The sequence below is a fragment of the Oryzias latipes genome, chromosome 17 (genome assembly GCF_053564925.1).
Source record: "Oryzias latipes strain Hd-rR chromosome 17, Olatipes_Hd-rR_3.1".
Lineage (NCBI taxonomy): Eukaryota > Metazoa > Chordata > Actinopteri > Beloniformes > Adrianichthyidae > Oryzias > Oryzias latipes.
In genome coordinates, this window is record NC_136253.1 from 20,137,334 (window position 1) to 20,150,497 (window position 13,164).

A 13,164-nucleotide genomic window follows, 5' to 3' on the forward strand; every position below is an offset into this window, starting at 1 on the left:
TGACAAAGCAACTGCCTTCAGCCAAAGGTTTCAGAGGGAGCTGGAGTTTTTGGGGCACCCTGTTTGTGGGTGGATGACAGAGCAACCTATTTCTGGAAAAATCAGGTTTTATCTGGGTTTACTGTGGGGTGCAGACATGTATGAGGATGTCATTAGATGCTTGCACGCATATGACACATATATGGCTGAAGGGTTTTACTCAATATAAATTCTAAAACACACAGGTTTTAATAAAAGGAAGAAAAAAAGATGATTCAGTTTCATCACCTTTTTCCCTGCAGGTCACATTTATTAAGAAGAAAACATAGCTTCCATCTAACATGAGCATGGTATGATATCATATTACTGGAGGCCAGATCCTTCGCTTTGATCAATTCAACCTCACCTGAGTCGAGTTTCCCATTCAAACTGGAACCTGACCTTCCCGTTTAGAAACTCCCCAACAACGATTGTGACTAGACAGAGTCAACATTTTGATCTGTTTTGTGACTTTTTCTTTATATTTTGCTTAATTTCCCTTTCACAATAATGAATGTTGCAGGAAATTCCAATCTCTCATGTCCAGTTAGCCCCTCCTTGTGGCTAAACTACAGCACTGCCTAATTTCTCCTTGATTAATGCTGCAAATTTTAATATCTCTTGAACTGCAAACAAACAAAATTCAAACACTTCATACCCATCTAAATCTTTCTAAAGACATTTTTTATTTATTTATACAGGTTAAACTATCACACACGCACAGGAAAACATCCTAATATTTACAAGCGAATTTTAAATTATGAACACTCAAATTCTTTAAAAATGTTTTATTTCTCATGTCGAGGAATTTTGAAGCCATTGTCTGCTTAAAGTTGCTTTGGTAATAAAAATAAAAACAGCAAAGATAGACTGTTTGGATTTTTGAATTTCATTAGATAACAGTAATGGCGTGCAACTTTCCCTCAAACTATTTTCAGAATCCTGGGCTGTACAAGATGGAGGTTAAAACAACCAAACAAAATAAATTAGTAATAATGACAACAAAACAACCATGAACACAGACAAGGAAAAGAGAACTACAATGACATCAGAAGGCATCCAGCCAAGTCATTTGTTTATGTGACGACATATTGATTAAAAAAAATCACAGAGTCACAAAATGAACTAATGAATTTTCACTCAGCGCTACTATCATTTATTTTTTGAAAGACAAAACCAAACATTTTTTGTATTGTTATCCATAATAATAATAATAATAATAATAATAATAATAATAATAATGTTTTCAGTTTGAAGATGTTTTACTTTCTTAAAAAAATGTCTTATTGAGTAAGGGAGTGTTTGTTAATATGAACAAATGTATTCTCTTTTCTTTAAAAAACAAAAGAAATAAAAAGGAATACAAAAAGCTTTGCCAGAAAACTTAAGGCACAAAATGACTCAACATATCTCTAAACAAAATTTGATGGGTGTGACAGATAGTATGCTCATAATAACAATGACAACAAAATAGTTTTACACCAGAAACGTTCTTGTTTGATCTTAACTACATCATCAACAAAAACAATTGATTCCTACCTACAACTCAATTGAAGAAATAACTTATCTTTTTGTCTGTTTCTTTTTTGTCTTCTTTTGTTCTATCAAGATACAAAACAGACATAAAAAGCAAGGTATATAGATTTACCTTTTTTTTAACTTGCCGTGGACGGTTGATGACGTCACACGAGTTAGCCAATAGCGTGCGAGTTAGTGACGTTTTTGGACGTTCGACGACCACGAGCGTTTACTGCAATCCCGAACAGAAGAGGAACGTACTACAGAACTGACTCCTTTTATTTATTTTTTCAGCCCGAAATGTCACAAAGAAGTTTATCAACAATGAAGCATTTTCTTTAAAAAATAAAGAAGAAGAAGAAGAAAGAAAACGTGACGGTTTAAAGTAATTCATATTTTGGGTCGACCTTTGACTTCACCAACATGGTAAGTCCCCCTTATGCCACACCAAGTGTAGTTTTGCCCAGTGTCCGTTTGGCCGGTGAAGACCCCTCTGGGTTCGTTTGTTTTGGCTCACTTTGCCCCGCACAGTCCGTCTGGATTAGATTAAAGGTCTTTAGTCGGTGCGGTGGTTCATCTAAATTTAGCTTCCTACGATGTGAGAGCCCGGATCATGGTTGATCTGTTGATACCCGAGCAAGAAGCCTTACATGACACTCCATGTTTTACGTTTAAGACATGTACTGAAACCATGCAAACATGAATGCATATTTCCAGGATCATATCACTTAAATTGGTGTTCAAAATTGTTGTTGTTGTTTTTTTTCTTTTAAAATGTGAGTTTTTGAGAGGATTGCTCATGTAAAAAAAGAGCTGCACCTGTCTGTCTGCGTTGTGAACTGCAGGATCCAGAGGGCCCCCAGGCGCTGTGTGACCTCTGCCTGGCTCAGGTGTGCTGCAGTTTAGAGGCTTTGTGCAGCAAGAGGGCAGACGGCTCCATGAGCCTCATCTGGGCCCCTCTCTTCCCCCCGGAGCTGGCCGACAGACTGCTGCAGACCATGGCATCCAAAGGTAGGCCAGGAAGAATCACAGCATCCACTAATAACAGCTACAGAGAGGAGAGAGTGGTTTAACTCACACCTTAATGTTGTTGTTTTTTGTTTGTTTACGTTGTGTTGCAGCAGCAGGATCACTGCAATTTTCTTTTATAATCCAAAACTTTTAATGCAGCAAATACTGTTTTTTTTTCTCTGAAGCCTACCTCACTTTTTCTTTGAGATAACGACATCTACTTTCTCGTTATTACAAGAACACAAATTTTGTTTCTTTTAATAACAGGCCAAGTCCGCAGTTCATCCGGCCTACACCCCTTATGCATCATTCTGCAACTGTGTGGACGGCCTGAACTGCAGGCGCCTGCGCAGCTGCAGCCGCAGCCGCAGCCCCCAACTTCTCCTGAAATGACGATGACTGATTTGGATAAATATTGATTAAAATAATCAATTAATCCGTTATGTTTATGTTCAACTTTTTCTCTGCTTTTTTTTGCTGCAGATTGCAGAAAAATAAACAATGTTTACCCTTCGTTATCATGACATAAAATGAGTTTTCTTGTGATAACATCTGTTATTCCGTTATATCAAAAAAGAAATGTGTTTCTGCCATGATAATGAGATAGTAGATGTTGTTTATCACGTGAAAAAGTCGTTCTTGCCTTCAAGCTATAAGATGCTCTTCTTACAACAGCTGCAAAAGACTCTAGAGAGGAATTACTTTTAAACTGACAGAATTCTTAATGAAAGGAAATCACTTATAGAATGGAACAATTATGTAAAGATAATTTTTTTTGTCAAAAATCCCCTTATAGAAGTTTAAAACAGAACAGATGGATAATTTTAATCCTTTTTTTTATTTTTACTGATTGACTGGTGTGTGGGTATTTTGTGAATTTGAATTTTTTGAAGTTTATTTTATTTATATTTTTACTTCTTAACTTGTTTAATATGCATTACTGATTGCTGTTTGTTTTTTAATGCTCTTTTATTTCTGAAAAACTGAACTACAGATAGGAGTGGGAAATCAGCTTAAAGTCCCTCTCCGATCATCTTTTGATCTATTTTCACAACGTTTCCTGCGGTTGTTTTATGAAATAATTTTTTGCAGGTTCGAGGGAGGTAGGCACTGAGCAGAAACAAATGACTCAAAGACTGCAAGCTAGAATAAAATGTGTCTTTTTATTCCCCGCTTCAAAACAGTCACACAACATAACACAGGAGTTTAAGCCATGCAGTTTCAACAGAAAACATTTCATCTGCCCCTACCGTGACACACGGACTGGAGAGCCAACAGTCCCGATAGAGTGGCTTGAAACAAAACTCCGGCTGGGCGTTCGTACGTAACCCACAGCAGACTCTGAATAAAGTTGGGCTTCCTTATCTTTTATATTCTTTGATGAGCGTGAGGAAAAGGAGGGCCGGTCCCTTCCCGCAGGCTCACCCTTTACGTAGACTCATCCTATACCATCATAAACATGTCAGAATATCTTCTACAGAGCACTCCTTTTACGGGTCAGTAACATAACAGGATAGGATAAAATTCTAAACACTGTCAGGATATGCTCTACAGAGTCCTCCCTTAACAGGATAAAACTTTATATTAAACATTCCTTTTGGGGGTCAGTCATAGAAACATCATAAACATATCAAGACATTCTCCTTTTTTGGTTATTAGCAACATAGAACCTTATATAAGAGTACATAAGAGTTTACATAAGTATTCCTTTTTTGGATGGTCAGCCACAGAACATTATCTTTAATGCAGGGCAGAAGGCTCCCCCCCTGCCTACAGTGCATTATCCATGTCAGCGGTCTATTAACTCTGATTGTCATTTTTAGCCAAAATCAAAAATCCTGTCGTTCTCCAGGACATAGTTTCTGCAGAGCAGCAGCAGTTCATCAGAAATTCACCTCTAAGTTGTGGGTGGGACCATTGGCGTGGAGTAAGCCCGGCCTCACTTCCCGACCTCTATCTTTTACACTTTCCTCCTATAGCTTACAGCCCCTCACACCCCCAACCTAACATTACAGATGCAACAAAAATGGTGAGCAGTATTGGAGCTATCCAACCGCTCAACAGCTTTGAGCATGTTTCCAGCTCAGACGAGGAAAACCAAGATGTACATGGATCTATCGTCTACAAGTGGATGCATCAGATTGTATGCAAATCTTTTGAGTTAAACTGGGCAAATCCCACTTATCTTATCCCAAATTTCCTTTTAGAAGGCAGTCTTTTTCCAGCTAAGCTAATGCAGCAAGTGCCTTTACATGAAGTGTTTCCTTCAGTTGGATAACATTTCAACTTCGATGTGCATCTCTCTTTGTGTTTCTGTCCATAAGAGATGCTGAACGACAGCACCGTTGGGATTTTCCGAGACTCCAAAGAGCTCCGTCTGCGCCGAGCCTCCATCCGCTGCTGTGTGATGTCTGCCGAGGCTTTCCGCTTGGCCCTCTGCCCTCACCGGCTCCTGGAACTGGATGCCTCCTGGGCCTCGGAGGGCCTGACGGGAGCTAGCGTCGTGTCTGGTCTGGTTTCTAGCCCTGAGTGCAGCGTTAGCCTGCAGAGGTTGTCCCTGAATGGATTACACCTGGACTGGGGGTCTTTGGAGGAAAGTTGTATTGGCTTCAGCTCCCTGCTAGGGCTTAGGACACTTCACCTTGCCAACACGGATCTAACCGATGACATCCTGGAGGACATCTGTTCACTCCCACACCTGGAGAGTCTGGATATCTCCTGCACTCCAGTCTCAAATCTGTCCGCTCTCCTCCAGTGTAAAAACTCCCTGAGATCTTTGATTGCTCACAGGCTGCGGCAGCTGAACATGTCTCCTTCCAGGTTGCTCTTCGTTTTAAGCCAGCTCGATGCTCTCCGCCACCTGGACTTTTCGGATGACCGCCTTCCTGCTGAGGACACGGATGGAAGAGACGGAGATGAGGTGGCGCGGCAGCTCCTGGAAGGGAGTTCCCAGATTCTGCCATCACTCGTTTCATTGGACCTGTCAGGGCGGAAGATGATCGGCGAAGCTGCACTGGCGGCCTTCGTGGAGTCCAGGAGTGGGCTCATTTTTTTGGGGCTTCTCGCCACCGGCCTCAGCTCCAGCCACGTCCTGACTTCGCTGAGAAACCTGAAAGTGAGTAACTGGCTTCTGCCATCAGGCATGTTATCTTTGAGACATCAGAGAATCCCACAGGGGGAAACATGAGCTTGATTCCCGCATGAGTTTCTCATTTCTGTTTGACCCGAGGCTCAGTTTGAACACTTGCTGAATATGCCCACTGTATTTATTGTCTCTTTGACTGCTGATCCGTCGTGTGTGTGTTCAGGTAACTGGAGAGGCTAATGAGAACCAGGTGTGTGAGGCTCTGAGGAGGTACACAGAGCGCGAGTGTTTCGTCCAAAAGGCCCTCGTCCAGCTCTACAGACTAACCACGGATGCGGACACGGCGCAGCCAGACATGCTGGAGGTGTTGACTGACGGCTTTCACACCTCACGTCTCTGCTAGAGCCAGAGAAACATCAGACACGAGCAGCGACAGTCACAGCTGCCTCCTCTTCCCTGCTGGACGGTGAAAGTTTCCCAAAATGAAGGAATTCTTTAATTACATCAGTCCTCAAAGCCATTAGTCCCAATCCGGACCGGTTTAACGTCAGAAAAACTACAATTTATTTTCTTTCTTTAGCTTCCATTTTCCCTTAACTTATGAGGGTAAAGTTTGTCTTAATCCTGTATAAAATATCTGTAGCTGCTTTTAAACTACATTAGATTTTGTGTAGAAACCATCAAAATGTCACATAAAATTTTCCCTGAACCCTCTGGATGCTAAAAAAAATTCCGACACCAACTTCAATCTCATCCAACTTTTAAGGTCTGACAAATAACTAAAAAAATTAAAAAACACTAAAACTGCTATTTTCTAAATATAATAAGAAACGTGAATCCATCGTTTAAGCAACTTTGTTAGGAGCATCCTAAATAAATAAATATTATGCATCATTACTGTGGCCGAGCTAGAACCTTTTATATGGGGGGAACAGAAGACTATGGAAGGGTGGCAAATTATTATCATTACGAATAAAAGGGTCAAAAATACAAACAGTTCTATCATTGTTATTAATATTAAAACGGCAATTTCTTAATCCTTGTAAAAAAAAGAAATTACTAATATTGACTCAGAAATTGGAGGGGAAAAGTGTTTTGCTGGGCGGGCAGCTGCCCCCCTGGGACCCCCGTAGCTCCACCCCTGGATCTGGGGGAACACCTGTCACAATAAATCAAAATTTTGAGTACAAATCTTGATTTTTGTCTGTTAAATGCAGCTTTCTTTTATTTTGAAGTTGAAGGCTCTTCCTCTTTTCTGCAGAAAAACAAAAAAAATGTTTCCATATAGTTCTTTAACTTTGCTGGCTTGAAGGTTTTAAATTAGCGGTTGGTGCAGCCGCTTTAAGTAATTAGCGGATTGATGACCGAGCGACTTGACATGATTCAAAAAAGGAGATGAATGTGGTGGGTTGAAGCCAGTAGTTTTTTAAAATAAAACTTCCTTCAGAATCAGATAATTAACTGAAGGAAAAAAAGGAAGGTCATGTTTATTTCTCTGTATTCTCGGTGTTTGGGGACCACTCTGCTCTAAGCTGTCCATTTATTATCTAAACCTGCTGTTTCTTGCAAATGCAAGGTACACCTGAGACCCAATCCATCACAAGCTAAATGCTGTACAGAGCTGAAATAAAATGAGCAAACCCTAGATTTTACATTTTAGATAAGATAAACATCCTAAATATTTGGAGTGAAACCTTTTGCTATTACTTTAGTGCTGCAAAAGTCCAAATAAAATGAAGAGGGAACAACCAGAAGTTAACTAGCTTAATTAGCAACCAGTTAGCCAAAAGATTTTGCATATTAAATTACCTGCAGATTTCAGGAAACATACCTTTGGTGTAAAATATTTAACATAGTAAAAATCTCATGAACTACAGTGTTTTATCTTTCCTTAGATGCAGAGATTCTGAAGAAATCTCTGTGTGCTGGGGACATGTCTGAATTCATAGATTCCTGAGTCCACCCTGCAGTTTTTTAGATCACAATCTTGATGAAACTAGGAACACTTTCAGAAATTACCGCTTCTGCTTACTATGCTGATTACAAATAAATCTGAAAACTCTATTATCTAACAAAAAAAGTGTGGTTCATTTCAAAGCTCTTCTAAATTGGATTCAGACACAGAGACAGCAGTGCGTTCAGAGGAATAACTAACTTCAAAATTCTCTTTGAAAACCATAGATGATGTATATACTCAACAAAAGTGGAGAGAAAATCCCAGAAAGGCTTTCATCTTCATCCTAAATAGCCGGTGTTTCTAAAAACCTTATGCAAGTTATTTAATGAAAAATCCAACTTAGAGTTCCTGGAATTATTAAGTATATCAGGTTTTTTCTTTCTAACCCGCTTACAGACACAATTTCCTGTAAACGGAAGATGATGTGTTGCAGGAGACATCACACTTTTTTGAGGTTTTTTTTCTGGGGGGGGCAAAAAATACAATAAAATGTGTCATCCAATCCTTTTCGTAGGTTATTTCATTGAGCAGGCACAATCATATTTGTTTTTTTTTTTTGGTTTATTTTCTTGCAGCTGGTGCTTGGTACCATGAAGAGCCACCCCTCCTCCCTACATGTCCACCTAGTAGCCACGGCGTGTGTGTTCAACCTGACCACTCAGGACTTGGCGGAGGCCATGCCTGTCAGCCTGATCCGTTCCACCATCACCCAGCTTCTACACGCCATGAAAACCTTCCCCAACCACCAGCAGGTCGAGAGACGTCCTCAACGTCTCAGCATTTATGGTTGACAAAAAAAAAAAAAAGGTACTAAACACCTGCTTCTGTGCAAATGTCTTTCTAGGTGCAGAAGAACTGTCTCCTGGCTCTCTGCAGTGACTACATCCTTCAAGACATTCCATTTGACAGGTCAGGGTTCGGTTCGGAACAAATATGCGAACGGTAAAGTAAAATCTTCACATATCCGTGCTCTGATACAGGTATGTTGCAGCCATGCTGGTGATCAACTGGCTGAGCAACCACCAGGATCCCACCTTACAGAGGATGGCGGTGGCTGTCATCTCCATTCTGGTGGCAAAGGTGGAGACTTTAAAAAAACAGCCGCATCACCGTCTCAACCACAAAAAGAAAAAAAGTGTACTTAAGTCTTGTCACTGTGGTGAATTTCACTGCAGAAACAACAAGTTTTTGATTTAATGAAGGATTTTACTAATGAAGGAATAACCATTAAAGCACCACTTTTGTTTCATTTTAGCTGTCCAAAGAGGAGACGGCAAAGCTCAGCCAGGACGTTGTCTTTATGAAGGTACATCAGCACAATGTTGACACACACAAAAGAATCCTCCCAAATCTCTAAATTAATAACAACCCTAGAACATTTCTGCTTTACATTAACAGTCTTTTAACAAATTTAGCAAAAGTCAAAGCTTTAAATGGTGCAAAACCTGTTAAATTTGGACAATTGCTATTAGTTTCTTTTAGAAAAATGACTTTATTCATCAATATCTACAGTATTAGTCTAAGAACAAAACAAGAAATTACACAAGGAGCTGAAAAACAGAGAATTCTTTTTGACTGCTAGCAAACTTACAATCATTCATTTAATTAAGAGAAATTAATAACATTTATACATACCCTATAAGTTTATTAGTAGCAATTACTGATTTCATTTAAAATGATTTAAAACGAATGATTAACAGTAAAATCTGTCCAACACAAGAGGCCTTCAGCTCCTATTTGTGTGCTCAGCTGTTGGACAGGACAAAGAAAAAACAAATAATAATAATTATTAAAAATATCGAAACCCGCGAAAAATAACAACTCCGTGTTATTTTTTTGTTTACACCAAATTGCTTTGTGCTTTTCTATTGTTTAATCACTTCCTGTTTCGTCTGTGGGGTTGACTTTTCATTAGGCCTCATTCTGCGCAGCACGGTCTTTGAGGACACCGTGGTTCCTCATTTACCGCGAGGGTTATGTTCTGAAAATAGCCTGGGATTGATGAAAGTGGATTTCTAGATGTTTTAAGGTTGTAAATGTCCTCACTTGACACTTCCTTCATTTTTCATAGACGGGGCATGATCGTTTTCACACTTTTCTCTCCCGTTTAAACTCTGAAAGTTCAAACCTTCGTGGAAGAATACTTCCACTATTATAGAAGGAAAGGCAAAGATCTGATGGTGAACCAGAACACTAAATATCTGATCCACATTTGTAGCTTGTGGTTCACAGCTGGTAGTTGAGTCGTCAGGTCTAGAGTAGTCTTACTGGATTTTCCTGTATTAGTCCTATCTTATTGCCAATTTTTGGAAAAATCTTGACAGTGTCGTATGTAATTTGTGACAACCGGAGGAGCTTAAATCAATCCAATCTCTTGGGTGGCTTCAGCATTGTTTGCTCTTCTTTCTTTTTTGTTCTCTTTCCTCTGAGTTTATAGCAGCTGCTGGCTATCGTGCAGCAGAAAGCCATGGTGGGAGTTGTGGACTCCACTCTGAAGTTTGCCCTCAGTGCTCTGTGGAACCTGACTGATGAGATGCCGTCAGCAGCACGCAGCTTCATCCAGTGCCAAGGCTTGGAGCTGTACGAGGAAGTTCTGGAGGTTGCAAGCTCAAAAAAAAAAAAAAAGATAAAATAGGAATGCACTTTGAAGAATTGATTTGAACTCCTTAACACTTTCTTTCTCTGTTTTTACCCATCAGTCCTATTACAACGAACCTACAATTCAGCAGAAAATACTTGGTCTTTTGGTGAGTAAAAAGGGGCACAGATGTGGTGGAGATGCTGATGGTTGTGTTCAGTTTTTCATTTTTGGGTGTGTGTGTGTGTTTTAGAATAATATAGCAGAGGTGAAGGAGCTGCAGGCTGATCTGATGGATGAAGGTCTGCTGGAGCACATCCTCATCCTCCTGAAGGACACCCAGGTGGAGGTGGGGGTGCGTTACTTCGCGGGAGGGATCCTGGCACACCTCACCTCCAAAGCAGAGGCCTGGACTTTAGACCAAGACTTTCGTGATGCTATCCTTAAGCAGCTGGTGTGTGTGTGTTTTTTTTTTTTTTTGTAGTTTATCAGATAACAGAGTAAAATCCATTCATTTGATTGCATTTTTTTTTTTTTTACAGCACGAGTCGATAACAACTTGGGCGCATCTCGAGAGAGAGATGGTGTCTTACAGGTAAGAGGAAAGACACACACGACAGATCAGAGAAATCCTAGTCTGCTCAGGTCAAAATCAAACACACGCCGTGTGTTACATAAGCCCTCTCTGAATTGTTCTCTGTAAATTATACATCCGCTGATCTCTCTCTGTTCTTAAGCAGCATTTTTCTCAGCTGATGCTGTGACCAATATTGCACAGAAGGTGCAGCATGCAGGAAATGCATCTAAAATGATTAAAACATTGAAGTCTTACAAATCTTATTCTTTTTTACTTTTAGTGTGACAAAACAATAGTCTGATTAAAGGAAAGAAAAAAACATAAAATGACAAATTTTCTGATTCTGATTAAATCTATCTTTTTTTAAATTAGGTCTTTCCGTCCATTTTGCCCTCTACTGCAGACTTGCCAGCCGTCAGGAGTGCAGCTGTGGGCAGTCTGGGCCATACATCTGGTCTGCAGCCAAAACAGTAAGACACACAAATGCTGCAAAAAAAAACTCTGCATGCAATTTATATATGTAAAACAACTTTAATTACATTGAATTTGTGGCTCTGAACGTTGCACCTCGTGCACCATCTTTTGCTCGCTTATCTCTTCGTTTCTTTGCAGCGTCACATTACAGCAGTATGCTGGAGAGGGACGGCGTGACTGAACTCCTGAAAGCCCTGGCTGCACACCCCGACACTCACAGCGACATTCAAAGGCTAGTCGGCAGCATCTTGCGCACGGTGGAGGGCCATCAGTCAAGTGGGGCTCAGCCATTGTGATGTCAGGGCCTCAAAACTCCTGAAAAATGTGACAAAATTAAATTATTTTTTGTTTTTGTTCTATAGATTTATAGAAAAAGGTGAATTAAAGTATTCTGAAATCTTATTTTATTGGCAGCACGCTGTGAAGGTAAAAAGTGATGTTTATATTGAGTTTGACATAGTTTGTGTTTCAAGTAAACAAAGTTGGCAAATCCTGTCAGAGGTCATTGCTGTTTTTCAAAAAAACATGCCACTAGGGGGTGCTGTAGGACCAAAGCTGTGGCTTTTTCCTGTCATATAAATAAAGCAAATTAAAAAAAAATCACATGTCAGAAGTAATGAGACAGCACATCGGCACAAAGCTGCTGGGTTTCCATCTGTGCCATAGATGGCATCTTTACCTCTCCTGCGTTTCCCTCACACTTTCCATCTGGTGCATGAGATGCTGAATACATTAGATTTTATGTAATACAGCTGAAAGACAGAGCCAGAGTGTCTTTTATAATAAGTTGGCCTATTTTTAATTCCTTTTGAAAAGTGGATTAACAAGATGACTTGAAAATCCAAGTCGCAACATCATCTTCATCCATCAACATTGAAATACCCCCATTGTCTTTATCCTAAAGCCTTTTGCGTATATGTAAAGCTAAAAGCATTAAAAATGTTCACTTTTGAGTCACCCAGGTAAGTCATCCCCATGTTGCACGTTTCTGTGCAATATATTTAGGTTATAATGGTCATGAATGAAGTTGTTTTGGGAGATTTGCGTTGAAGATAAACTTCTCTTGAGGCTCCTGTACACATGGAAAACAATATCAAGGAGGCTAACATGGAAATCAATACTCCTGTCAATCAAAAAAGACAACAGACCAGACTTAAGAATCCTAAAGGTTATTAAAAATTGTGTAAATGGATCAAATTTTATATTTATTCAACAAAATGCAAAAAAGAAAAACTGAATTCTTGAAATCTTTCAGAAGGAAAAACTTGAAGGATCTTTTTCTTTTTGAATGCAGTTTTGTCTACAAAAAAAACCCTTGGGATGAACATTTTTTCCTAACATTTTCTCTTTACGCGTTTCACTTCATAAGTCAAATCAATACTCTTATGTCTAAAAAAAGCCTTCATTTGAACTAAGAAATTGTTCTTACTAGAAATTTAATTTGGGTTTTGACCAATTAAAGCCTATTTACCAGTCTTTTAAACCCAATTCTCACATCACTTCACCCACTGCTTTCAAAACAGCAGTATTGAAGCCCCTTTTGAACCAGAGCAGCCTATATCCAAACATTGATGATTATCGATCGGCATGGTCTCGGTGTTTCTGTCTATCTTGATTGATCCAATTATCCGTCATGTTTTATGTATCAGGTCACGAAATGGTAGATATGTAAAGAGGTGTTACAACAAGCCCAAATAACTTCCACCACCAAAATGTTCACAGTTCCTTGGTAACATTTTTACTTTTGCACATTTCATTTTCATTTGTACGTTATTCTGACCCTGACATATGTTGGAAAGTTGTTTCTTCACAATTGTTGCTAATATCTTTCCTCTTTTTTGTGCAAGAAAAAAAAAGCTAATAAATGTTTTAGTGAGATGCTGCTTTTCCTAGGCGGAGAAATAGGATGACCTACTTTTTAAATAATCCGCTTCCTCATTTTTCCT

At 39.5% G+C, this 13,164-nt stretch overlaps 1 protein-coding gene across 4 annotated transcripts; it reads left to right on the plus strand.

Annotated features, from left to right (window-relative positions):
- Nucleotides 1-1,725: 1,725 nt before the first annotated feature.
- LOC101173658 (protein zyg-11 homolog) lies at nucleotides 1,726-11,712 on the plus strand. Of its 4 annotated transcripts, none has more exons than XM_020710898.3 (14): nucleotides 1,726-1,962; nucleotides 2,382-2,547; nucleotides 4,872-5,662; nucleotides 5,856-5,996; nucleotides 8,165-8,341; nucleotides 8,434-8,498; nucleotides 8,570-8,726; nucleotides 8,845-8,895; nucleotides 10,027-10,188; nucleotides 10,289-10,336; nucleotides 10,421-10,621; nucleotides 10,710-10,762; nucleotides 11,117-11,214; nucleotides 11,357-11,712. In XM_020710898.3, the coding sequence occupies exons 1-14, from the start codon at nucleotides 1,960-1,962 to the stop codon at nucleotides 11,512-11,514; spliced, it is 2,271 nt and encodes a 756-aa protein (XP_020566557.2). In that variant the 5' UTR covers nucleotides 1,726-1,959; the 3' UTR covers nucleotides 11,515-11,712. The 4 variants fall into 4 exon arrangements, with proteins under 4 accessions (XP_020566557.2, XP_020566558.2, XP_011484781.2 ...); XM_020710899.3 differs by having other exon boundaries at nucleotides 11,148-11,214; XM_011486479.4 differs by having other exon boundaries at nucleotides 8,570-8,669.
- Nucleotides 11,713-13,164: the final 1,452 nt, after the last annotated feature.